The following is a 27587-nucleotide window of genomic DNA, read 5'->3' on the forward strand; positions in this document are numbered from 1 at the left end:
TACCTCTCTCTCCACGTGTTCAAAACTGAACTCGTGATAGTGTCCTCTCCATGCCAAGTATATTAGTTTGCTTGGGCTGCTGTCACAAAGTACCACAAACTGGGTGGCTTAAAAAAGAGAAGTCTATTATCTCACAGTTCTGGAGGCTAGAATTCCAAGATCAAGATCGGCAGGGCTGCGTCCTTCTCAGGACTGTGAAGAAAAATCTATTTCTCGCCTCTCTCCTAGCTTCTGGTAGTTTGCTGGAAGCCTTTGGCCTTTAGAAGCATCACCCTGTCTGCCTCCACATTTCTCCTTTGATAAGGACAGCAGTCATGTGGGTTTTGAGCTCACTCTAATGACCTCATTTTAATTTAATTACCTTTGTAAAGAGGTATTTGAGGCACTTCAGCATTTGAATTGGGAGGAAGGTTAAGTTTAATACACTACACCAAGGAAGCTTCCTTTTTTTTTTTAAAGTTATTTCCCATCTTGATGAAAGGCATCGATGTCCACCATGTTATCAAGCAGAAACTTGGGCATCATCCTTAACAAATCACTTGCCCTTATATGACCTTGGGATTCAGAGTTTGTAGAACTTGGAGGCAAAATTTCAGAAGAACCTTCATAACATCCAACAGTTTTCCAGAGGGGTCTGTGAGTCCCAAATGGCTGACTACCTCTGCTTTGTATCTTTTTAAAAATTGTTTTTAGTGTTTTATTTATTTTTGAGAGAGAGAGACAGAGAGACAGAGAGAGAGACAGAGAGAGAGACAGTGTGAGCAGGGGATGGTCAGAGAAAGAGGGAGACACAGAATCTGAAGACAGGTTTCAGGCTCTGAGCTAGCTGTCAGCATAGAACCTGACGCAGGGCTCGAACCACAAACTGCGAGATCATGACCTGAGCCGAAGCCAGGCACTCAACCGACTGAGCCACCCAGGTGCCCCTCTTTTTTTTTTTTTAAGGTGTCTACCACCTTGGTATAAAAGTAATCCATACATATGAATTTTAGAAAGTTACAGATAAGTATAAAAATAAAATTTAAAATTATTCTTTTATTCATTTACTTGGAATCACTTAATATTTTGGTCATTGCTTTGTACATTTTATGCCTTCATGCATTTAAAAAAAAAACTAGTTGGACCAAACTGTATGTAAGATGTTGAATCAGGTTTTTTATATTCAACACTGTATCTTAAGTGTTTTCTCATGTCTTCACGAAATCTTTATAGTTTTAAATGATGCATATTATTTCATCAAGTAGGTGATAATGATTGACTTTGATATAGTCTTACCATTCCATTGTCAAAATTCAGATTGTTGCCATTTTTTGTCTTATAAATAATGCTGCAACCATTTTTGCTATGAATTTGGATTCAAATAAATTATTTATAATTCAGATACGATTCGGCTGAAAGAGAAAGAAAGAGATGAAAGAGAAAGATGGCCAATGTCTCTAAACAAATTTTTAGTGTAAATTGAAGGAAAACTAAATTTACCTAAGTTAACAATTTTTTAAAGCATTTTAAAAGTTATTTTTGAATTGCTGTGGTAGGTCACAGTAGATTCTCAAGTCAACTGCTTTTTAGAGGTTCTTTGTAGTCTGTAACAGGACTGAAATGGAATAGCCTCTTAAATTTTTTAAATTTTATTTATTTACTTCTGAGAGAGAGAGAGAGCACAAGTAGTAGAGGGACAGAGAGAGAGAAAGAGAGACAGAGACACAGAATCTGAAGCAGGCTCCAGGCTCTGAGCTGTCAGCAGCGAGCCCAATGAGGGGATCAAACTCACAAACTGTGAGATCATGACCTGAGCCAAATTCGGACCCTTAACCGACAGAGCCATCCAGGGGCCCCAAGAATGTTTTTTATCTGACCTGTCCAGTATGGTAGCAGTTAGCCCATGTGACTACTGAATGCTTGGAATGTGATTAATGCTACTGAGGAACTGGATTTTTAATTTTATCTAACAGTTATTTAAATTTAAAATGTTTATTTTTGAGAGTGAGAGGAAGAGCACGCATGTGAGTGAGGGAGGGGCAAAGAAAGAGGGGGAGAGGGTATCCCAAGCAGGCTCCATGCTGTCAAATGCAGTGCTCAACGCGGGGCTCCATCTCACAACCCACGGATCATGACCTCAGCGGAAATCAAGAGTCAGATGCTTAGCCAACTGAGCCACCCACGTGACCCTTAACTGACTTAAATTTAAGTAGCTACTTGTGGCTAATGGCTACCACATTGGATAGTACAGGTCTATCAAGGTGCTGACCAAACATTTTTACAATGTGTACCTTTTCCTAAACACTCTTCTAAGTGCTTTACATGTTAATATATTTAGTCCTTATGATGACTCCATGAGGTAGTCTTCAGTTACTTTTTGGTGTATAACTAATTACCTCAAAGCTTCGTGGCTCAAAACAACAGTCAGTCACTTGTTTTGCTTAAGAATCTGTAACTTGTCAGGATTCAGAAACAGCTCTTGCTTGTTCCATGCATCGTTAGCTGGGGCTCTAGGATCTACTTCTAAGGTGCTGTTACATAGTTGGCAAGTTGATGACTATTATTGGGTTCTTTCCTCAGGGAAACTTGGGTTTCTGCATAGCATGGTGATTAGGTTCCAAAAGCAAGTGCCCCAAGAGCTCAGAAGTGGAAGCTGTTGGTTTCTTAGGGTCTGGGGCTTAGAAACTGACAGAGTGTCACTCCAGCATATTCTATCGGTCAGGCACAGCTCAGAGTATATTTGGGAGGAGATACAGACTTCTCGGTTGGAGCAATATCAAAGAATTTGGGGCCATGTTTTAAAAGCATCATAGAAAGATACAGTCATTTTGATTTTGTTTCATGAGGCAACTGAACACAAAGCAATGAAATAACTTGCCCAAGGTGACATGCCTAATAGGTGGCCAAGCTGTGATTTATGTCACGCATTCTGACTTTGCAACCCCAGTGCTATATTGCCTCTCTCTGTAATTCATGTTTCACTAATTTAGATTCATATCTTCTTCAGTGTTTCCCTGGTATGGTAATTACGAGATGAAGTGACTGATCCTTGTTTGTAAATCACAGACTCTAAATACATAGTATTTGCAAGGGTTTGCTGCATGCCCAATTGATGATGAAGACACATTCTCCACCATCTGATTTAGGAGGAGCTGTTGGCTCCAATGCTGAGCCCCTCCGCTTTAGTCCGTATACCTCCTGTCCCCCAAAGAAAGTTGGTTATCACCTCCAGATTGAAACAGACCAAGTTTCTGAGTAAGACTCTCTGTGTTAGCATGTTGCCTGCTTCACCTATTCCTGTTATGTGACATATGTGTTATTAAAAAGGAATTAATAGGGACGCCTACGTGGCTTAGTTGGTAAAGCGTCTGACTCTTGATATCTGCTCAGGTCATGATCTCCCAGTTTGAGCCCCATGTCCGGCTTTGTGCTGACAGCATGGAACCTGCTTGGAATTCTGTGTCCTTCTCTCTATACCTCTTTCCTGCTTTCTCTCTCTCTCAAAATAAGTAAATAAACTTAAAAAATGAATTATTAAATAAGACTTATTTAGAATTGTAAAAGGAGTTAAATGTTTCTAGTTTTTACTGAAAGGCTGGTAGTTAAATCCTAATTTAGAGGATATATTTGCACATGTTTAGGGAAGTGTGTGTGTGTGTGTGTGTGTGTGTGTGTGTGTGTACTTCTATTTATTTGTTCATTCATTTATTATACTGAGTCCTGGAAGATAAATCATAAAAAAATATAGGCTGTCCCCAATTCTCGAGATTGTCTGATACAATAATGAATGCAGCCTTTTATAAATCTAGGAAACCAACAATTTCCTTTCGTGTTCAAAGGTAATAGATATTTCCACATGAAAGATTGATAGCCCTTTGTATGGCCTCTGGTTTGCAAATTGGGCTTCTGTTTGCTGTAGTGATAAAATGTGGTTATTTCACACCTGGTATTTGTCCCATGCAATCATTGCCACACAGATTCTTTTTTTAATCAAAATACTCTTTGAGAGAGCTTATGATTAAGTGTATTTAGTTTTTCAATTTCTTTCTTTCTTTTTTTTTTTTTTAAGGGAGAGAGAGAGAGAGAGAGAGAATCCCAAGCAGGCCCCACACTGTCAGGGCAGAACCTGATGCAAGGCTCAAACCACAAGATCATGACCTGAGCGGAAACCAAGAGTTGGATGCTTAACCAACCGAGCCACCCAGGCGTCCTCCTGTTTCTGGGTTTCTTCTGCAGCACTCTGAATCTCCCTGATGTAGCGAACATCATTTTAGCACTTCAGAATCTGAATATTCCGAATAATGACACTCCTTTCAATCAAATCTCACGTTTTGCTTTACTCCTCATCCTATGTGACCCTCTCCTTCATTTCATAGTTTCTTCTCATTTTGTGTCCATGAGCTGGTGCTTTGCTGGTTTTCTGCAGAATCGGCTCTTTCTCTGTTATCTTCACTGGCCATGTCTCAGCACTGCACCGCTCTCTGCCCCTCACTCTTCTTCATGGAGGAGACCCAGATCCCCATGTGCAGGGACTCTTGGGAGCCTACGCATGGCATCCCCGCAGGTCTGGATGTGTGGCACCTCTGGTAATAAGTCCATGTGATACTTGGACATGTCCACAACCGGAGTTCTCCTTTTCTCCAAAAGATGCCTCCTTCCCCGCTGCTCTATTTTTTGTCATAAAACAGGTCCCCACTGTTATTTTTTTCTTCTGTTTACCTGTGTATATACCTTCCACAGCATTTCTCTCAATCTGTGACCTGCCTGTGTGTTTTGATTAGGGACTCATTCTGATGCTCCTCCACATGCTCTGAGATGTTAATGGCCAACTCATGTTATCATTATACCCAGTTCCCAGCCTTGTGCTTTTCACATAATAGGCACACAATAGATTTTAATTCGGATACATGAATGAACAAACAAATACACATGCTACCATTTTTATGTTTGTGTCCCTGGGCCAAAATTGTGATGCCATCTTGGATTTTTCCCTTTTTCATATTCTAGGTCTGTCAGCTCACTAAACTGTTATAAAACATAAGCTCCATGAGGACAAGGATCTTTGTTTTACTCAGTGATATAGCTCAAGAGCCTAGAATGGAACCTGCTGTGCAGCGGAGCATTTGTTATGTGGTCAAAATGGTTCTACATGTTTCACATGTATAATTTATTTCACCTCATAACACCCCTAAAAGGGTGGGAGGCTTCTATTAGTATGCCTGAATCACAAGAAACCGAGGCATGGAGATGCTAAGTTATAGCCCAGTGTCACAGCTGCTAGGTGGTAGAGCCAGGACTTGAACCCAAGGGTCCTGAGTCCATGCCCTTCACCACTAAGCACCCTGCTGTAATGCCACCGACCGACAACGTGTTTGCTTTGTGCTTGATCCATCACCAGAACTCTGTGCACACTTTCTGCACCGTGTGGGCACTGCTGCAGATGAAGGAGCAGAGGCTGGATTGGGAGGTTTTCAAGGAAATGCTCTAGGGCAGGACCTAGTTTATTAGGAGTAGGGACAGGAAGGGGACTCCGACTTTGAGCCAAGCCTGGCCTTCAGCCTGCGTTCTGTACTACCCGCCTGTCTCCGCATGGCCCACGGTTTGGGCAGCAGACTCAGATTTAATGTGAGCATTCCCCAGGGTTGCCAGGTTTTCCTCGCCTCCGACAGACGTCTGATGCGGCCGTATGTGTCTTTCTGTAGACAACGGGGGCAGCCGCACGTTGCACTCCAAAACAGAGACGACGCCGTCGCCCACTGACAGTGCCGGGAACGGACACCCGGAATATATCGCGTATGCGCTTGTCCCTGTGTTCTTCATCATGGGCCTCTTTGGCGTCCTCATCTGCCACTTGCTGAAGAAGAAAGGCTATCGTTGTACAACAGAAGCCGAGCAGGACGCGGAAGAAGAAAAGGTCGAAAAGATAGGTAAATGCCTGGCTTCTCTTTATGGAGATGTCGATAGGGGTATGTGGTTTTTTTTTTTTTTAAAGATTTTATTTTATTTTATTGAATTATTAAACAAATTTTTTTAATGTTTATTTATTTTTGAGAGAGAGAGACAGAGACACCAAGCAGGGGAGGGGCAAAGAGAGAGAGGGAGACAGAATTCGAAGCAGGCTCCAGGTTCTGAGCTGTCAGCAGAGAGCCTGACGTGGGGCTTGAGCCCATGAGCTATGACATCATGACCTGAGCTGAAGTCGGACGCTTAACTGACTGAGCCACCCAGGCGCCCCTTAAGATTTTATTTTTAAGTAGTAACCTCTACATCTAGCATGGGGCTCGAACTCACAACTCTGAGATCAGGAGTCACATGCTGTAGTGACTGAGCCAGCCAGGTGCCCCAAGTGGAGGCAGTTTTTAAACAAGTAACCAGTCATATATTTTCCATCTCTACGAGGCAAAATGACCCATCTTCCCAGCAGGTGGTATGGTGGACGGTCCGTGTAGATTTCATAGTAACCCTACCTGGAGCTTGAAACCTGCCTTTTTTCTTTATTAAATACCCACCAGCTCATTCCTTGTGGCCTTGGGCAAGTTACATATGCTCCAAATCTCTACTATGTATAATTTAAGTAGAATTTAATCTTAGTTAATTTCATGCCAATTTAATTTAATTTAAATGGGGACAGTGATCTCCATCTTATAGGATTATTGTGGAATTTAGAGAGATGATATGTTTGGTGTTTGTCACATAAGGCCACTCAGTAAATATTAATTCTTACTATTATTAAAAGAGGTTCTAATAAGGATAATGCGAAATGTAAAGAGCTTTCACCACTTTTATGGTATTACTTTTGCTGGGACGGTTCTATGTTAAATCTGTGTGATTGGAATTTATATTATTAAGTAAATAATTGTGTCAACAGTGCAATAAAAGTATGGCAAGAAATGGTGCCTGAGATTAACTTGAGGAAGTCTTACCTTTTCCTCTTAACGTGGAGTGTTAGGCAGTGTTCAGAAAAACCCAGAAGAATGACATCTTGTTTTTCCATAGTTGTTCTTTTCAACCATTTTTTAGGGACGTTTCCAGACTTGGACTTGTGAAGTAGTAGCTAACCTTCCTTATCCCTTTCAGCTCCTCAAAGGTCAGTTTTTGCAGAAGGGGACATTTGGAGTAGGTCACCTTACGAGAGAGTCCAAAGGGCAGAGTTGGGGAGCTTCCTGCTGGTTCCCCCTCCCCCCCACTGACCTTTGAGGCGGAGAGAGAACCCGGTTGCAGGATGAGTCATGTGGAGCTTATGAGCAAACCATAGCTGAGTGTTTGTCAACAGAAAGCAGTCCTCCTCCTCCCCTCCTTCGCTGCCAGGGCTGGCTTGGCTGGTCAGCATTTGCACTGTCCAACCAGACGTGTGTTTTCACAGAGGAGGAAGCTGACTGTGGATGGCGAAAACACATCCCCAGGTACACGCGTAGGACATTGCACACCTTGTGAACCCAGATGGCATCTTTCAGCCCTCCTTTTTCCTTCCTCCCTGAAATTACATGGTTTCAGAGTGGAGGTTTGATTTTTCTCCAAAGACTGTCACATATACAGAGTCTCATAAAGTAAACTGTTTGGTCAAATAACCACGGCTGAAATTGAGGTCGTTTGCAAGTGTATTTAAAAGAAAGGAGAGACTTACAAACACGGACAAATATGGATGAATAATTGCCCAATTTATAAAGGAAACTCATACTCTAAATTTACGTAGTACATCTGCAGTTAAAGTAAAATCCAAGGAGGGGCACCTGGGTGGCTCGGTCTATTAAGTGTCAGACTCCTGATATTGGCTCAGGTCTTGATCTGCAGTTGTGAAACTGGGCCCCGCGCTGAGCCTGGAGCCTGCTTCGGATTCTGTGTCTCCCTTTCTTCTCTCTGTCCCTCCCTAACTTGCTTGCATGCACTTTCTCTTTCTTAAAATAAATTAATAAACTTGAAAAAATCCTAAGATAATTTTTTCTTTTAATTAACTGTCTTTTCCCCATTTCCCCTAAGGGTTTAAGGAAATAGGAGAGAGAAATATGGTACTAATGACTGATATGGATGCATGAAAGTGAGTGGGCGTTTGGACTTGAGAAGAGGTTGATGGATGATTCTGGTACTTGTTCTGCCTGTTATATTTGCCAGGGAAGTCATGTGGGTGGTGCATCAGGCAGTTTGGGGCTGAAGGAAGAAAGCCTAGACCCTTAGTACCACGGCACGCACTTTCTGGAGACTGTTCAGTGAAGTCTCAGGGACTCTGCAGGTGACCAGTGGTAACCCATTCTCCCCGCCCCTTCTCTTTCAGAGTTGAACGACAGTGTGAATGAAAACAGTGACACCGTTGGGCAGATTGTTCACTACATCATGAAAAATGAAGGTATGGATGTTTTAATGTTCCAGAACAATTCAATACTCATATGCTTTATTGAAAACTTGCTTCGAAGAGTCAGAATTTGTATGAACGCTCCTCTTAATATTTCTGGGCATTGGCAGCACCTTTTACTTAAGCTCATTAATCCATTAAGCTTCCAGATTATCTGACCGTGAGAATTTCACATAAGTGTGTTTTCAAAGACTCAGTGGGTATGAGCAGTGCATCAAGCCAGCCAGCGCTGGAGGTTCACCTTCAAATCTTGGCCTCATTTTGATTTGAGGAAAGTCACTTTACCTCATGGGGTCTCCATTTCCTCCTCTTTTTAAAAGGAGGATAATAAATAATATTTACATGGTAATATTGCTATGACATCCTGCACATAAAATGCTTATTAGGATCATAGGCGCTCAAATGTCGGTTCCCTTTTTTTTTTTTAATGCTTATTTATTCTTGAGAGAGAGAGATACAGAGCATGAGCAGGGAAGGGCAGAGAGAGAGAGGGAGACACGGAATCCGAAGCTGGTTCCAGGCTCTGAACTGTCAGCAGAGAGCCCGACGTGGGGCTCAAACTCAAGAACTGCTAGATCATGAGATGAGCCAAAGCCCAACACTTAACCAAACTGAGCCACTCAGGCTCCCCTATATATATTTTTTTAAACTAAAAAGTTATTGTTAAATATACAGTTCAGTGGTATTAATGTTTAAGCGTCTCATGCTCTACCGACTGAGCTAGCCAGGCAGTTTGGTATTAATGTTTAAATGTCCAATGTTTAAAGAGTTTCATCTTTGTGGACGTAAGTACTTTTTTTCCCTCGGAAATGTGTTCTTAACTCCTATCTTCTGAAATGGAGGATGAATTGAATCTTGATCAGATAAATTAGGGTTCTTGTTCCGAACACTGGTTGTTATTTCTGAAGGATACCATACAGGGGTGTGCAGGGTGAGGCTCTCAGTAACTTTTGGGGTGTGTGGAACTACATGACCACATCTCAAAAAGCTGAATCCTCATGAGAATTGAAAAGAAAACCGTCCCCCTGGGCTCTGTCTTGGCTCCAGTCACAGCTGGCTGTTGCAGGGTGCCCTGAGTCATTCGTCCTGAAGGTGAAAGGTGAAATGTCTGTCCTGCTGAGCAGGTACCTGCTGCTCCGCCTCCCGCCCTTCCCTGGGGGGCCCCCCCGTGACAGCCTCCCTGTCAGGGAGAGCCCAGGCCCAGCCCCGGGTGTCAGTCTGTCTTTTGACTTAGAGAAGCAGCAGTGTCAACTGGTTCAGCCTCATTTTCATGATTCTTTACGTGTGCTTTTCGTATGTGATCTCATTTAATCCTCACAATATCCTTCTAAAGCTGGTATTGTTTGGTTTTTTTTAATGTTTATTTGAGAGAGAGAATGAGCATGAGTGGGGGAGGCACAGAGAGAGAAAGAGAGAATCCCAAGCAGACCCTGCCCTGTTAGTGCAGAGCCCAACGTGGGGCTGGATCCTACTACCATGAGATCATGGCCTGAGCCAAAATTAAGTCAGATGCTTAACCTGCTGAGCCACCCAGCCGCCTCTAACAACGGTGTTGTCGTACCCGTTTTACGGGGGCAGAAATGAAGGCTTCATGTAGTCGAGCTCACGTGGTCAGTGAACAGCCCAGCCTCACTGGGTCTCTTTCAACTACACAGCATTACCTCTCCTCTCTTATGATTAATTTGTGGCTTTCAGTTTCTACAGGATATAAAACCAGGTGATCAATCTTATTAGAATGGTGTTTAAAATAAGAACAAAAATGACCTTAACACTTGGATTTTGATCTCTGGCTTCCAGAGACCTTCCTTCAGGGAATGGTATTTGGTGATGCTATTCTTGATTACTTAATGGTACACATTTCTTTTACATAAGAAATGGTTTTCAGTTTGCATGAGAAATCCACAAATGTGTTCTTGGCATGGGCGCTTCAGCCATATGGAGGTTCACACAGTGAGGCACGGAGTGCCTTGTGCATTGGAAACTGCCTCACATGGCTTTGGGGATCTCGGGGGCCTTTGGGACTGGGGCTTCTAAGAGCTGGGCAGCTGCTGAATTTATGAGTGTGGGATGTGGTGGGACTGACTGTTGAATCAGGAATAACTAAATGGAAAACTTTGCAGGGGGCGAACTTCTTACGTGCAACTTCCTAGTATGCACTGTGTTGGCCATATGCCAGGCCTGTTTGAAGGGCTTTCTAGGGACTGACCACCTTACGATTCAGATACTTCATTCCCATTTTACAGTGGAGACACTGAGAGGTCCACTGTGCTTAGCTAATTTGCCAACATCACGCTGGCCAGTGGCAGAGCTGAGATTTGAACCATAGCATCTGACCCCAGAGTCTGTACTTAACCACTTACTGTTACTGTCTCTTTCCTGGTAGCAGGAAGGAGGGATGGGAGGTGCGTTCCTTTCAAAGAGAGAAAGTGTACAGCTGGAGTAGTTCATAAAACTCCTTAAGCAGTAAGTCACTAAATTCTCAAACCTACCTTTTGGAGGTTGGCCCTTGTACCATCCCATTTTGTGGATGAGGAAGCAGGCCCTGCGCTCAGCAGGACGCTGTGAGCAGTGGCGCTCTGCTTCGTTAAAGCCGTGGAGGAGTGTCTGACCTTCGGGAACAGGCCTGCTGTGTATAATCCTAAAGCCCACGCTCATGGGCAAATAGGTCTGTCCTTTTCTTTTTTAATGATGTCCTTCTCCTTTTGGGAGCAAGCCTTTTTGTGTCCTCTGTGTCAATTACCAGTAAGTACATGAAAGTAACACCTAAGGTATGCTTTCCTTCTCTCTCCTCTGCTCCCAGTTCTTTCCGTCTCCCCCTTCCGTGCCATCATTTGTCTCCCTGTGAGTTCTCCAGTGACCTGTGAGGATGAGTGGTGCCTCTGATCCTTTGTGTGGCCCTTGGGTCTCCTCAGCCATCAGGAGACATCTGACCTCACTGGATGTCCCTTTTCCAGACATGGCCCTCTCTACCTTCCTTCTAGCCTGTGTGTCCAGACTACAGCTAGGGAATTAGATCCATACGGGATCGATCCTCTATAGAACAAATGCATTTTTTAATCTTTTGTCTATGTCCTTAGACAGAGACTTAGTCTCTGGACTTAGTGTCAATTTAGATCTGCCTGTTGATGTTAATTTAATTTTCCATTTCTTTAATTGTAAGCACACCATAGCATAACTTTTCCTTTAAAATTGAAAAAAAAAAAAGGAATACAATTAAGTACAACCCATCCATTACCATTTGCCATGTATTTAGGTTTTCTTTGCCTGTATTTACATATTTTAAAACATTTGCCATCCTGATTTACGAATAGTCTTCTGCTTAGCATTTTTAATTTGGCTAATGGGGTAGTATTTCACCTGTGCTCATGGTGACATTTTTGTTTATGGTTTAAACATATCATGTCTCGAATGTTGCAAATCAGGTTAGTTTAGATAAATCTCTTGAGGGATACATTTATCAGCTGACCTGCATACTGATTACTGCCCTCCTAATCTCAAGGCTTGGATTAACCACAGTGTGACCCTTAATTTATCTTTCTAAATAGATTGAAGAGTGTGTGGATGGTCATTGGGGTTTTCTTGGGTTCTATGGGACTTTGGGAAACACTTGCACATTTACAGCTCAGCTTCTCTTCCAGGCCCTTAAACTTTCTGATCTGAACAGTGAAGAGTAATGTGATTATTCTCTGGGTGCCCATGATTATTCACACCAGGCAGAGAGATCCTTTTGTGAAATTCTTACCTTGGGGCGCAATTGATATTAAGGAAAGAAGGATTCCATTACAAGTTATCATTACTGAATAGGTCTCCGAAAATTGCTATAATGATTATGCAAATGCCCTGTGAAGCATTTATCTATTAATTGTTTGGATAGAGACTCAGACATTGAAGAATGAGAGGGATAACATGGGATCAAAAGCACCCACCCTAGAGTCCGAGGAACCAGGGTTTGTGGTCAGCTCTGTCACACTAGCTATGTGACTCTGGCCAGTCAGTTATGATCTTCAGGGCCTCAGCCTCCATATCTGTAAAATGCGCAGGATGATTCTGTCTATTCTGGAGCTTTCAGGAGAGTCAAACATGATAAGGTCTCTAAAGCTTTCGGTCAGTGGCTGGTACATGGCAGCCACTCCGATTCAGGCAGTAGCAATAGTGCTGGCCAGAGGGATTTGCCTTGAATGTTTGCAGAAAAGACTGGTAGGGGAGGAAGCAGGGCATTCCTCCTGCCTGATTTTCAATGCTTTATCCTTATGATCAGGCAGAAATTCAGCACAGAAGAGCGGAAGCATGTCATGAAATTAACTACCCTCTAGAACATGGCTCCCGTTCGTGATGGATTTTTCTTGCCCTGTAACTGACCTCTCCTATTCTCTGGAAATCCACGAAGGGAAGTAGAGTTGACGGAATGTTGAGAAGAGCGGGGAGCTTTCACAGCTCGTTGGAGTTAGGAGCAGCAGTCAGGGCGGGGATACATACTAAAAAGAACGTAATCAGATGATCGCTCCTTCATAGTTATTTTACAACCAAATTCAAGCACGTGTTTATGTCGCAATGGTGAGGTTATGTTAGAAAGTTTTCTCACCCCAGGAAACTACATGACCTCACATACTGAACTCCTTGGACAGGGAGGGTGTGGGTGATGTTTACACAAAAACTTGAGTCTACTCTTAAAGAATTCACTCATAGCAAACAATGGGGCTATTTATTAATTTTTCTAAGAGATAAGGGTGAGGTACAGGAACACACAAATACAGAAAAAAGAACACAAGTTTACAAAAGAACAGTTTTAGGAATGATTTTGATATATTTCAGTCATCTTCCTTGATCATTTTCTGACTCCATGTTTCTAAGGAAAGTCATCTTTAAAGGTGATTCATTTTCTCTGACAACTATTTATACTTTTGTTTTTAACAAGCCCATTCTTCTAAGTGAGGCTGTTAGTGCTGTCTTTAGTTTCATACTTTTTTGTTGTCGTTGTTTTTCCTCTTTAATGTTTATAGTCTTGAATTTTAGATGACAGAGAATAACATATTTGTGACCACCCCTAGGAAATTTAAAGTATCTGGCCAGAGTTAAGGTCCTATACGGAGCTGAAGCTGAGCTAAGCAAAATGGCCCATGTGGAAAATTATATCACATCCCTTATTATATGTGGGAGAGCCCCGATAAATCATGCAGACCCCGAGGTGAAGGCTTATATGATTTGGGATTGTGCAAATTGTTAGGATACAGATTTTTTTTAACTGGTTAATTATATTTTTTTAATTTATTTTTTAAAATTCAAATTAGTTACTTAGAGTACAGGTCTCTCTCTTTTTTATATTTTTATTTTTATTGATTAAAAAATTTTTTTTAATTTAATTTTTTAAAAAAATTTTTGAGAGACAGAGAGAGACAGTGCGAGCAGGGGAGGGTCAGAGAGAGAGGGAGACACAGACTCCGAAGACAGGCTACAGGCTCTGAGCTAGCTGTCAGCACAGAGCCCAACGCGGAGCTTGAACCCACGAACCGTGAGATCATGACCTGAGCCGAAGCCAGAAGCTGGATGCTTAACCGACTGAGCCACCCAGGCTCTCTCTTTTTTTAAAAAAAACTTTTTATTTTTATGTTTATTTATTTTTGAGAGAGAGAGAGAGAGAGAGACAGAATGTAAATGAGGAAGAGGCAGAGAGAGAGGGAGACACAGAATCTGAAGCAGGCTCCAGGCTCTGAGCTGTCAGCACAGAGCTCAATGTGGGGCTTGAACTCACAAACCGTGAGATCATGACCTGAACTGACGCCGGATGCCCACCTGACTGGGCCACCCAGGCGCTCCTAGAGTACAGGTCTCTTAAAACATGCATGTCGCTGCCTATTTAGCAAAGGGAGTTGAACGCAGAAGACTAGCAGCATGTAAATTTCCCCGTGGTTTGGGAGCAGGCAAAGAAACGGATGTTTCTGTTTTATACTGGAATGACGTGTCAGGAGCACAGCTCTTAGGGATCTGCTTTGTGTAGACTGTCTGGCACTCACACAAAATTCCAGCATGGTGAGCCATCTGCAGGTGCTGCCATGTCGAGGGGCTGCCTTTCGAAAAACCCTCCCTTCGCTGGGACCCCAGGGCCCTGTGCCCGGAAGGAACTCGGATGTTTTCCCAACAGCTTTTCTTTTCTTTCTTATTTTTCTTCCAACAGCTTTTCTGATGTAATAATTCTATGATTGCTCATGTGATTCATCCCCTTTTAATTCTTTACTTTCTTCTTTTTTTTTTCCCTTAGCAAACGTTGATGTTTTAAAGGCAATGGTAGCAGATAACAGCGTGGGTGACCCCGAAAGGTGAGCGCTTCTCTCCCCTCCATCCCCCCCCCCACTTTAGTGGGACTTTTTTCCCCCCACTTATCTATTAGAGCAGGTTTCCCAGCTTTAGCACTGTTGACATTTGGGCCAGATAATTCTCTGCCGTGGGGAACCGTCCTGTGCACCCCGGGATGTTTATCAGTGTTCCTGGGCTCTGCTCCCTAGATGCTGGTGTCTTCTCCCCCCCCCGCCCCCTGCCTCTGTGTGACAACCTAGAATGTCCCCACACACCATCAGCGTCCACTCGGGAGAACTCAGCCCTGGTGGAGACCTGCAGTGTTGGAGATATGGTGAAGAAGTTAACAGCCTTGGAACTGGGCACCTGGGTTGAGTCTACCCTTAATGACCACCTCTTTGTGGGCAACTTAACTGACCACGCTGAGCTCATGTCCTATCATTTATAAGTGGAGGTGGCCATCGTACCCACTTTCCTGGGTTATTATAAGGAAGATAAGGGGCCTGGCGCATTGAGAGACCTCCATGACTAATGATGATTAAGCAAAAATCAGGCTGGTTTGGTGGTGGAGCATCATAGTCCTTCCTCATTACTTACAGATAACTATATTTCTATGTAATTTTGTATTTCTTTAGCTAGGAGCATTTATTGAATGCCTGCTCAGAGCTGGGCTCAGTGCTGGCGCTGGGCATTCACAGATCGATGGCATGGAGACTTGGTCTAGTGGGGAATGGAGGCGTTGGCATGAGGCCTTACGGGGGCGGGGGGGGGTACGCATGACTGTGCTGTGGGAGAAGCAAGGACTAGATGCTCTGCTAACTCCGTGGGGCCACTGGGAGGTCAGGGAAGGTTCACAGAGATGCTGCCTAGCCAGGCCTTAGACAGGCAGAGACAACAGGTGGGGGCCGCTTGCTTGTAGGTGGATAAAGCCTGGAAGGTTCAGTCCAGGGAGGTCAGAGAATGCGCCGTGGACAGGAGCAAGAAGGGCTGGGACCGAGGGACAGGGCAAGGAGTTTGGAACCTTTTTCCTGCTTACTCTGTGGGTGGTACACCTGGCACATCTTGGATATCTACAGTGTGTTTGTCAACCTGGTGTGTTAGGTTTGCATTTTAACCAGGTAGCTCATGCAGGAAGGTCTGCTTAGGAAGCCCTGGGGGTGTAGTTCACAGAGCTACATAGAGACACACGAGCTGGGACTTCTCCCAGGTTCCAGCCCTGACCGTGCTGTTCGGACCATGTTTGCCTTGGTTATATTTGGGGGCTGCACAGTGCCTGTCATTGGGTTTTATGCACCGCGGGCACTTGTTGAATGTTTGTCGAACGAATTTTGTTAAACTTTGAATTCAGCTTTCTACTATGTGGTATTAATTTGGCATTGTTTTATCTCAGAAAGCTGCTGCTGAGTGTTTGGATTTTAACAACCTAAAAACCATCCCTAAAGAACACCAGAAAACTCCTGGCTGTCGTGATGTTTGAGACTGTCTCCTCAACCACGCACACCATGCAAGTGGCTGGTTCTCAGCAGCAGAAAGGCTGGTTTATGAGATAGCCACGTGCCTCTGGGGATCTAGGACAGGCTCAGGTGTCAGGCTTTGAGGTGACATACTGCCCCACCTGTACCCATCTATACCATGTCCCAGGGCTGTTTCCTGGTCAGGCTTGCCTTGTCCTATTTTAAGTCCTCCTTTCTTAGTGGACCAGAGTCCTGACGTGTCTTTTGAAAGTTGCCAACATCTGACCTATATACTTTCTGCTTTTTTGGACGGTCTGCCTGGGCTTTTTTTTTCCCGGGCTATCAAAGAATGCGGTCTTCCTTGTTGTTCTGATGCATTATAGCATGGTGGTTAAGTTCATGGTTTATAGAATTAGACTTTCCAGATTTGGATCTCAGATCCATCTATTAGCTGCATGTCCTTGGCAAGTTCCTTAACTTCTCATTTTTAAAATGAGGAGGTTCATAATACTAACCTCAGAAGGTTTTGTAAAGATTAACTGAATTAACACATCAAACGCTTAGAATATCGTTAGCTATTTTTGTCACTACTGTCAAGCCCGTCAGCATCTCTGCAGCATCATTTTTGATATCTTGACCCAAAAGCTTTCCTCAATAGTCAGTCTGGATCAAACATTCTATTTTAAGTCATTTGATAATTTGGTGGGAAATTACGTGTTTCCTTCAATGCACACATGTTTTGGGGGGATCTCTTTGTTTAGAGATCTAGACAGACACTCAGCTGTGATTTACACCTGCTACTTGCATGGCACGGGACGAGACTGCCTTAGCTAGTACTTTGTGTAAGTAACCAGTTCTACTGTTTTCCCTTTTCCCACTTTAGCCCTGTGACACCCAGCACTCCTGGGAGCCCGCCCGTGAGCCCTGGGCCCTTGTCGCCAGGAGGCACCCCAGGGAAGCACATCTGTGGCCACCATCTGCACACAGTGGGTGGTGCTGTCGAAAGGGACGTGTGTCATCGATGTAGGCACAAACGGTGGCACTTCATAAGACCCACCAACAAATCCAAACCGAGCCATGCGAGGCGTCAAGGAGAGGTCACTGTCCTCTCTGTTGGCAGGTAAGATCCCCATGGATTTTTTGCATTTGTGTGACATGCTTGCTGTGGTGTGTGGATTTGTGCATGCCTGTTAAATATAGAGAATGATCCCCGAAGCCTGGCTCAGGTCATATCTCTGGACTTTTTAGATGCTTTCTGCTGTGCATCCTATATTTTCTCAACAGCAGAGGAATCCTGAGAGGTGGCTATTGCTAGATTGGATGACAGGTGTATTAATTAAGGTAAAAAAAATTAATTACTTGCTGTATTAGGGTTCTCTGGAGAAACAGGGCTCACAGGATATTTCTAGGAGGAAGTTTAATATAGGAATTGGCTTGCATGATTGTGGAGGCTGAGAGGACCCACAGTCTGCCCTCTGCAAGCTGGAGGCCCGGGAAAGCTGATGGTGATTCAGCCCCATTTCAAAGGCCTGAGAACCAGGAGGCCGACATTCTGGGGCAGGAAGAGAAAAGAACAAAATTCTTCCTTCCTGGGCCTTTTTATTCTATTTAGTCTCTCATGGGGTTTGATGACATGCACCCTCATCAGTGAGGGCTACTTTCTTTACTCAATCTTGGATTCGAGTGCTAGTTAATCTCTTCTGGAAGCGCCCACATGGACACCCCCAGAAATAACATCGTACCAGCTCTTTGGGCATCCGTTGGTGCAGTCAAGCGGACACACAGAATTCACTAGCACACTTGTTCTGATAGGTAAAGCCCAAGTCTCAGCTCAGTGCAGAAGAGAAGGTTATATTTCACCAGTACGGACCACAAGATCAGCGGGTGGCCCCTCAGGCAGCCATCCAGAGGCCCGGGTACTTTCCACCTGTGACTTGCCAGCTTTGCAAGTAGCAGGCAGACGTCCGAGGAAGATTGTTCATGGGAGGTTTGCTGAGCCAGGCCTGGAAGCTGCGTGTTCCATTTTCGCTCCCGTGCTGCTGTCCAGAGCTCGGCGCTCGGCCGTCCCTCGTTGCCAGCTCGTGGGGAGGGGGGACGAGGTGGGGCCGGTCCCCTGCTCTGCAGCGTCGGCCACGTAAGTGCCATGTGGATTCCCGGGGCTGCCTTCTTTGAGGCCACCCTCCCTGTGTCCTGGCTTTCCCAGTCCTCCGGTACCGTTTCCTTGTGAACCACACGGGCTGCGGCGCTCTTGCAGCTCAAGCGGTCAATTGGCCTGACTGCACGGAGGGCGTTTTTGCAGGGGATGCTTTTGCAGTGTCTGCTGTTTTGATATTGAGTCTCGGGCAGCATCCGCCCTGGTAAGGCTACGCGTGGAAAGGCGGTAGAAAGCAATGGTTAAGAGGTTGTGCGCTGGTCAGGAGCGCCCCGGTGACTCAAGTCGGTTAAGCATCTGACTTTCGATTTTGGCTCAGGTCATGATCTCACGTTTTGTGAATTCGAGCCCCGAGTCGGGCTCTGCACTGACAGCACGGGAGCCTGGTCGGGATTCTCTGTCTTCCTCTCTCTCTTCCTTTCTCCCACCTCAAAATAAAGAAATATACTTTAGAAAATAACATAAAATGAAAAGAGTATGTGTGCTGGAGCCAGACTGGGGAAGCAAAAGCTGATAGGACTGTACCCACGCTCCGTCTTTCTCTGTAGGCAAATTTCGGGCAGAGCGGCCTGAACTTGTTGCCTCTACCTTGTTGAGTGCAGGCACCACTGCTTACAAACTCACTCACGTTTCTCTGTGCCTCAGTCTCCCCCTCTATGAAGGGAGGATGACAGTAACCCTCAGCTCACGGGGTTGCTGTGATGATTCAATAAGATGACTTATGTAAGGATCTTCGACCAGTTTGTGGCACTTTTTACTCACTCGGATGTTGGCTCTTATTATTATTTTGATTCGGTTTGGTTTTTATTATGTGTTGCACAAGAAACGAGCAGACTGCAGGGCTGTTGGCCGCTTGCAGAAAAAGAGGACAACCCACGACCGCACTGTTTTATTAAGAAGCAGAGTCATGGGAGCGTGTGAATGTGGAATGTGGTGAGAACCTGTGGCTTGTTTAGACAAAGCGTATGTTGTTTGCTTTAAAAAAAAAAGTCTGCTGAAATTTTCAACTGAGATTCAACATGGCTCTTATAAATGCCCCAAATGCAACCCTCTTTCTTGGATGTGGAATGCTGGGAGCACTGAGTTCTTACAGGCTTCTCGGGTTGTGTGGAAAGGCTCCGGCGTTTCCACCGGGCAGGTCTGTCTTTCCAGCTTTTCTCTGATTCTCTGATTCTTCTCTTACTTCCTCAGAGCCTCCCTCCTCCCTGTGGTTGGTGATCTCGTTTGGACAAAGAAGGAGAATGCATTTTGTTTTAGGTGGTTCTAAGGGAATGTAAAACCAGAACTAGAGAGAAGCTATTATGAAAAACTTGGGGATTTTGATGCATGATAAACTAGGAAAACAGACTGAGTAAATTTCTTTACCTTCTCTTTTAATCTTTTTTCTTTTTAAGCCAGTGGGAATGACTAGTATTTAAAATCTATTTTAGGGGCACTTTAACCTCAGTCTGTTAAGCATCCGACTTCAACTCAGGTCATGGATCTTGAGATTAGTGGGTTCAAGTCCCATGTCAGGCTCTGTGCTGACAGCGCAGCTTGGAGCCTGCTTCAGATTCTGTGTCTCCCTCCCTCTCTGTCCCTCCCCTGCCCATTCTCTCTCTCTCCCTCTGTCTCTCAAAATTAGATAAACATTCAAAAAAATTAAAATATATTTTATTTTTTAATTAACATTTTTTCATGTATATTTATTTATCTTTGAGAAGGAGAGAGAGAGAGAAAGAAAGAGAGAGAGAGAGAGAGAGAGAGAGAGAGAGAGAGAGAGAGAGATCCCAGGCTCCATGCTGTCAGGTGCAGAGCCCAATGCAGGGCTCAATCTCATGAACAGTGAGGTCATGACCTGAGCAGAAATTAAGAGTCTGATGCTAACCAACCTAGCCACCCAGGCACCCCTAAAATATATTTTAATGAAAATGTTTTCTCACTTTCAATAAAAATGACTTAATTAAAAAATTCTTTTAATGTTTATTTATTTTTGAGAGAGACAGACTGCAAGCAGGGGAGGGGCAGAGAGAGGGAGACACAGAATCCGAGGCAGGTTCCAGGCTCTGAGCTGTCGGCACAGAGCCTGACGAGGGTCTCGAACTCACCAACAGTGAAATCATGAGTGAGCCACCCAGGCGCCCCTGATTTATATTTTTTAATAGGAAGCTGTTGTGGCGTCAGGACATGCCTGCTTCCTGATCCATGGGATTTAGATGCCACTGTGCTCCTGACGCCCCAGCGCTCCGAGGCGCGTGTCAGGCACGTCCTCCTCTGCTGGAAGTCCTCGAGGCAACCGCAGGGGCTTGATTCTTATCAAATGTTTAAACACTTTCAGTTTTGCATTTGCTGAACTGGAGAAAGACATGTTTTTTCTAATCCAAGTGTCTTTGATATTTTTCCCAAAATGGACATCTTTCTGCACTTGTTCTTCTGGAAACAATATGTAGTTTTATGAGGGTGGAGGGTCCCCACCACGTTTTTCATGATCTGCAGGTGAAGGCCGAGGTCGGAGGCTCTCTGGGGGCCTCTGAGCTGCAGAGCGCAAGCTCCCTGCCATGAGCGTGGTGACTTCTCTTCAGAGGCGAGGGGAAGGCCAACAGACTCGAGTTCTTAGTAAAAATCTCCTGCTCAACTCCCTTAACTTTTTTCTTAACACCTAATGGAAATTAAGCCAAATTTGCCTTAAAAAAAAGGGGGGGGGTCAAAAACGGAACACACACAGAAACTACCACCAACTGATCCTGATAAAATTCATGGTTGGGCTTCTCCAGCCAAGTGTGCGCAGAGATAAGTCTCTCTGAGGGGTGCGCTGGAGGAAGGCACTTTGGTTACATCAGTCTAACTGCCGACTAGTGGTGCCTTCCTCCGGCCTCTGGGGTTAAAACAGCCGATGGTAAACTTAAGTCCTTCTTAGAAACCACGACCCTGAGGCTGCTTAAAATTCGGGTACCCAAACTTTTTAATGCCTTTTTCATGCTCTGTAAAGTATCCAGCAGAGTGTGTGAGGTGTTGAGTGAAAATCAGCTGGAAAGTTGGCTGGGGATGGGGGCATTTGCTGGGTGGGGTGCCCCTCCCGCTGAACAGGGCTTTTTTCATGGATGTCCCAACTTTTGACTAAGAGCCTTTGGGATCCTCTAGATTAGAAAAAGAAGAAGAAGAAGAAGAAAAGAAAAAGTTTATTCATTTATTTTGAGAGAGAGAGAGAGTGCACATAAGTGGGGGAGAGGCAGAGAGAGAGAGAGAGAGAGAGAGAGAGAGAGAGAGAGAGAAAATCCCAAGCAGGTTCCGCACTGTCAGCACAGAGTTCCACATGGGACTCGAACCGTGACATCATGGCCTGAGCCCATATCCAGAGTTGGATTCTTGACAGACTGAGCACCCCCGCCCTGGCACCCCAGGATCCTCTAGATTTTTTGATTCCCTCTTGATTCTTGTTTCCTGAGAAGCAAAACCCATCAGATGTGCTCTTTGCCCCCTCAGGTTTAGAGTGACCAAAGTGGAACACAAGTCAAACCAGAAGGAGCGGAGAAGTTTGATGTCAGTTGGTGGGACCGACAGCGTCAATGGGGAGGTGCCGGTGACGCCTGTGAAGAGAGAGCGGAGTGACACGGAGTAGCAGGTGAGTTGCAGTTGGGGTGATGTGGGGGGCGGGGCACGGTGGGGAGAAGGTGCTGGGGCCCCCTGGGGCGTGTGGCAGTGTGGGAATGACGGGTAAGGAAGCGAGAACCCATAGGGCCGTAGGGGACGGGATGGGACCACTTGTGTGTTCAGAGCCCCTTGTAAAGGGACCCCAAGCTTGGCTGCGCCCAGGGGCCTGGCCTGCGCGGTGCTGAGAGAGAGGGTCCCCGCAGAAGCAGTTCGGAAGGCGGGCACTGCGGCAAACTGGCACCCCCGGAACGCGGCCGCGGGGCCTGTGCTACCACAGGCAGAGGCACTCACATGTTGCTGGATCTCATGCAAAGAAAGAAAGAAAAAAAAAAGGCAGAAATCTAGACTTTTAAAATGTGAAATCACCACAGGTTTTTAATGTTGGCAGCATATTTGACGTCCTTAAAAAACCCATCAGGCCAAATGAAATATAATTTTGCTGTCATTTCTAGGAAAACTGTGATTTGAAAAAGCCTGGAGCAAGCAAACCTAATGTGTTTTTTTTCCTTTAATTGAGTTGGAAACCGCTGTTCTTTGATGTGCCCCGGTAGGAGTATAACTCCTCCAACCAAGTATTTTGAAGTGATTTAAAAAGCAAAAGTGGATGCTTCTTGGCTGGTCAGTCCTCATTTTGGAAGACAGGGCTCGGAAAAGTATAAAGGCCGGTGATAATTTGGTATTGGTGTAGCTTTCATCTTACTCCTGTCTTTCTGTTCTGGCTTGGGTAGCATTCACCCCTCTCATGTGTCTTATTATGTGTAAGAAGGCGAGTCGGGGGCTCCGGGGTGATCCTGCTCTGGAGGCTCCAATCGAACTGTCAGCCTGGACGTGAAGGCGGAAGAGGTCACACTGGCAAAGGGAGGGTGGGCTGGGGCGTGGGAGGTGGGCTGGCTGGGGCCCGGAAGGTGCAGGACAGAGGCGAGGGGGAGCCTGAGCCCAGGAGTCAAGCAGGGATGTGTCTGGCATGGCCGCGTGCGGGGGACAAGTGGCTTGCAAACAGGGCGTCTCGGGTAATCTGCCCAGGCTCGGAGGGGCTGAGGACATCTGGCAGGGTAGTGCTCCTGAAGGCTCTAAGGTACAGGGGCTCTGAGAGCTTCCGATGCTAGTTCTCGCAGTCTTGCATTCGGGAAAGATCTGGCCCCTTCCCCTGAGTGAAGGAGCTGAGTAGGGCTTTCTTTAACAAAGAGAAACAAGGGTGCCTCGGGGGGCTCAGTCAGTTACGTCTGACTCTTGATTTTGGCTCAGGTCATGATTTCACAGTTTGTGGGGTTGAGTCCTGGGCTGGTGTCTGCACTGACAGTGTGGATCTTCCTTGGGATTCTCTTCCTTCCTCTCTCTCTACCCCTCCCTAGCTGGTTGGTGCATGTGTGCACCCTTTCTGTATCTCGCTCTCTCTCTCTCAAATAAATTTTGAAAATAAAGAAAGAGAAACAGAGCAGAAAAGTCTATTTTTGGCTTCTCAACCAGTTACTGATGCCTTGGGAAGGGAACCAAGAGAGAATTAAGAAAAGGACGAGAGGGGCGCCTGGGTGGCTCAGTTGGTTGAGCGCCCAGCTTCAGCTCAGGTCATGATCTCACAGTTCGTGGGTTCGAGCCCCGCATCAGGCTCTGTGCTGACAGCTCGGAGCCTGGAGCCTGCTTCGGATTCTGTGTCTCCCTCTCTCTCTGACCCTCCCCTGCTCGCGCCGACTCTGTCTCTCAAAAGTAAAAAAAAAAAAAAAAGAAAAAAAAAAAGAAAAGGAAGAGAGTGATGAAGATAGTAAAAGCAGCTGATGTCAATTCAGTCTTCTAGTTTTCTGGGCATTGTACTCATCTATATCTCACATGTCACCATTAGAAACATCTATAAGGGATTGATACTAACTTCCCAGTTTTATAGATGAGAGAACCAATGAGTGGGTAGGGCAAGTTACATGTTAAGGGTCACTTAGTTGAAGGAGGAGCTAATTTGAACCTAGGCTCTGATTATAAGACCAACTATATTCTTCTGCCATCCTAGGCTGCTCAGTAAGGGTCAGCCCTGGACCCATGAATGGAGGGCATTTCCACAGTGATCCAGATCCTGGTGTTCTAATATGGTAGCTGCTAATCACCTGTGGCTTCTTAAATCTAAATTAGTTAAAATTGACAGTTTAGTTTTGCAGCCGTACTAGTCCACTTCTCCTGTTTAGTAGCCGCAGTTGGCTCGCTACGGTCTGCTGCACCGGACGGCGCAGAGACGGGACATTTCCGTCATCCCAGAAAATTTTATTGAACAGAGTAGATGGTACCCTAGGTCTTCGAATTGGAATCCTGAGTGACCTTGGTAAATAAGCGGTAGATCTGATTAAAGTCGTGAGGACTTTGATCCTGAGAAGAGAAGCATCTGGTGATCCAAGTGTAAGGTGAGGAGGTCCCAGCCCGCTCAGCTTCTGCGAAAGCTATGGGCTGTGATGACAATTTGCTTCTGTGTCTGCAGCCTGGCCATGTGTTGAGAGTTGGAGCGGACCATGGGTCCGAGGACACTGCTCTCCCTGAGGCAGAAAGTGCAGCCTGATCCTGTGTCAGGCTCAGTCTGGCAGGTTTGGGCCCTACTGCCTGGAGAGAGAGGCACTTGAGACTTGAGAAGGTTAAAAGAATTAGGATTGTTCACATGGTTTTTTTTTGGCTCAAGTTCTGTCTGTATCTGATTAAGAACTTGATGCGATCATCTCAAGTCCTGACCACATCTGATTTACAATTTGATATTCTCTGCAAAGTGCACAGTCATCCACCAGGATTCTGTAAGAGAACGTTGGACTGGGTCAGAAGACGTGGTCTCACATCCTAGCTTCGCCTCCTGCAAATTGAACTTCCCTCCCACGTAAACCCGCTTTCCATGAATATGACGTAAGGATATTACATTCATTGATTTAAAGCAAGTGCAACAGAGTGCCTGGCATGTCGTTGGCTCTGAGTCGAGGGTCATCATACTGGACTGTGCCGTCCAAAGTCAACGATGAGCTCATGGATGACCTTAGAAAGGGGATGTGGTTTCTGAGCCTTCTATTGTAACTAATTTTGAAATTAAAAATAAAATGTGTTATGGAAATTTTCAAACAAACACAGAAGTGGAGAGAATTTTATTATGAATGCTCACGAGCCATGGTTGTATCTCAAGTATTTACTAGGTACGCGACCTGCTTCGAAAGGCACGTTCCCTGTGCCCACTGATTGAATCCTCACAGCCGCACTAGGTAGGTGCTAGCTAGTGCCCAGTGCTGCCAATGAAAGCATTAAGCACAGAGTTTAAGCAACGTGTTCAGCGTAACCAGCAGGAGGAAGGTGGGGTTCAGAGCCCATCCCAGGCTTCTGCAGTCACAGGCTTGAGACCTGGGTCTGGGGAAAGTGGATCCCGTGGTCAGAGCCTCCTGGGGTTGAGGCTGCTGAGTGGCCATGGCTGATGAGAATGGGTTTTGAAAAAGAAGGGAGAGGAACATTCATTGACATATAAAACACTTATTCATTAAAATTTTTCTTGTTTTAATATTTCTCAGGCCCCCACCCTCACCCAAAGGGTATGTTTGGGGTATTTAACATTACTTGATTTTCCAACTGGAGAAATCCTGACACTTTTTCCATTTGGGCCCCAAATCTCTGGTTCTGGACTGAGTCGGAAGATTTGCCAGAATATAGCTAATAAAGTAAGACAGGAGTGTTATGCATCTTGCCTAGGGTCTAGTATAGTTTTTAAGGTTTTGTTTTTTCCTGAAAAATGCTTTTGTTTACATTTGGATTTTTAGTGTAGAATTGATTTAAATAGTCACATGTAAAGTTGTATATATTCATTGGCTTGGTTTCTTTTTCTTCTTAAAATTAGGGATTGATATTAGAAACTAGACTTAGATCTCTCTCTCTTTGTTCTTCTCTTTTTGAAAAACAAAAATCTGTTGTTTGGCATTTCTTCTTCCCCTTATTCTTCTCCCCCTGTTTCATTGGCCTGAGATCTTTTTTGTAGTTAGATCTAACTTGCTCTCTGCCTGATTTATTTTGGCCATGCGCTTAAAATGGTCTCTTTTTTTTTCCACAGAAAATGTGTTCTGATTTCTTCTTAGAAGAATAAGCTTTTGTTCTTTGAAGTTAAATAAATCAAATTGCTTTCAGTCTCCAAATGCCACTGCCTTGTCTTCATTATCACTGGTCTTTCACTTTTTAAAAATGAAGCTGTCGTAAGCATTTGATATCACACGTTTCTGACGTATGTGTTCCTTTTTGCATCTTATGGTAAGATTTCATTGAAACATCGATTTTGAAAGTGTACAAAACACTATTTTTTATCAAAACAAAAATTCATAACATTACACATGGCTTTTTATTTTGAACTAGTTTATTACTGAAATGGTTCTGTTAATTTTAGTGATTAAAAGCGGAGTTTTATTTTTGTATTATTTTTCAAAAATGTTTATTACTATTTATTTTTGAGAGAGAGAGTCTGAGCACACGTTGGGAAGGGGCAGAGAGAGGGAGACACAGAATTCGAAGCAGGCTTCAGGCTCTGTCAGCGCAGAGGCCAACGTGGGGCTCAAACCCATGAATGGCAAGATCATGTACCTGAGCTGAAGTCGGGTGCTCAACCGACTGAGCCACCCAGGCGCCCCCAAATCTAAGTTTTAAACTGTTTTTAGGCTTGATTTGAACTGTGCTCCTTCTGACCAGTAGTTTTAGGCAAATCGCTTAACCCCACAGTCTTCAGGTTCATCATCTTTATAATGGGGCTGTTGTTGGACTTGAGTGAGGTAACAGATATATCGAGCCTCAGCCTGTCCTTGGCACAGAGTTAGGATTTACTAAACATTTGCTCTTATCAATAATCTTCATCTCATTCTCGGTTGGTCTTATTTGTTAGCCTATTCCTCAAGCATCGACTTGAGGTTCTATGAATCCTTTTTTACTTCTAAAGAATAGTAGAACCTTCGATTCTCATGACATTTTAACAATTAATATTTGGCAAGTCTCTTAGGAATTTGGGCCATTTCTTGTCTGTGTTAAGAGGCCTTAGAAATAACTCTTCCCCTCCTACCTGAGGGGGGATCAGGATTAGGAACAAGACCGTAGGAACGTTTTCCCAGCTTGAGTTCTTTGTATTATACGGATCAGAGGGCGGGGTAAATTAAGAGGTAGTGTGGACAGAGTTTTCTGCATGAAACTGCTGTGCTAGGTCTCTTGTTCTGGCATAAAAGTCTTCTTTCTGACAAGACTCTTTCATGGGTCCTGCTCCCTCCCTCCTGAGCAGCTCCTCGAGTCACAGGATCAGCTTCCCTGACCTTTGGTGCCTTCCTTTCCCCTCCTTCCTTTTGAACTCGGTGCTGGGATGTAGTGCAGGGCCCCCCTGCAGGACCTCCCCTGAAGGCTGGCTGCTTTATTTGCAGTCCTTTGCCTTCAGGTTCTTTTGTTAAGTCTCCAGGGAAGGAGAGAGAGGATGGTGAGAGACTTAAGGCACCGCTTTTTCTCCAGAGCTTGTGTTTTTTTCAGGGCAAACTATACGTTTTTTAGAAAGCAAAAGTTGTCTCGGGTTTGATGCAAGCCCCTTCATTGGACTCACTGGCCTTAAAGAGGCCATGGCAGAGAACTTCATGAGAAGAAACTGTACTTTAAATAGGCATAGATTGGAACACCTGCCTCGAATTTCAGTTGCTGAGCACATTTCTAAAGAGTCAGAGCAGTCCTGGGGTGGTACCTGTGTTCCTGCGTGGACAGTCACTCCTGCCTAGCCCAC

General features: G+C 44.8%; 1 protein-coding gene across 2 annotated transcripts in view; it reads left to right on the plus strand.

The window, feature by feature from the left end:
• The window catches only part of RELL1 (RELT like 1), a 64983-nt gene that overhangs the window by 25012 nt on the left and 12384 nt on the right, over positions 1 to 27587 (plus strand). The window contains exons 2-7 of one of the 2 annotated variants that reach the window (XM_029947531.1): positions 5682 to 5906; positions 8249 to 8320; positions 14583 to 14640; positions 16955 to 17191; positions 21686 to 21824; positions 24592 to 24935. In XM_029947531.1, the coding sequence (XP_029803391.1) occupies positions 5682 to 5906; positions 8249 to 8320; positions 14583 to 14640; positions 16955 to 17191; positions 21686 to 21821 (728 nt within the window). In that variant the 3' untranslated portion in view covers positions 21822 to 21824; positions 24592 to 24935. Of the gene's footprint in view, positions 1 to 5681; positions 5907 to 8248; positions 8321 to 14582; positions 14641 to 16954; positions 17192 to 21685; positions 21825 to 24591; positions 24936 to 27587 lie in introns of those variants that run through there. The other variant, XM_029947522.1, reaches the window with a different exon arrangement.

This window comes from Suricata suricatta, chromosome 1, assembly GCF_006229205.1.
Source record: "Suricata suricatta isolate VVHF042 chromosome 1, meerkat_22Aug2017_6uvM2_HiC, whole genome shotgun sequence".
Taxonomy (NCBI): Eukaryota; Metazoa; Chordata; class Mammalia; order Carnivora; family Herpestidae; genus Suricata; species Suricata suricatta.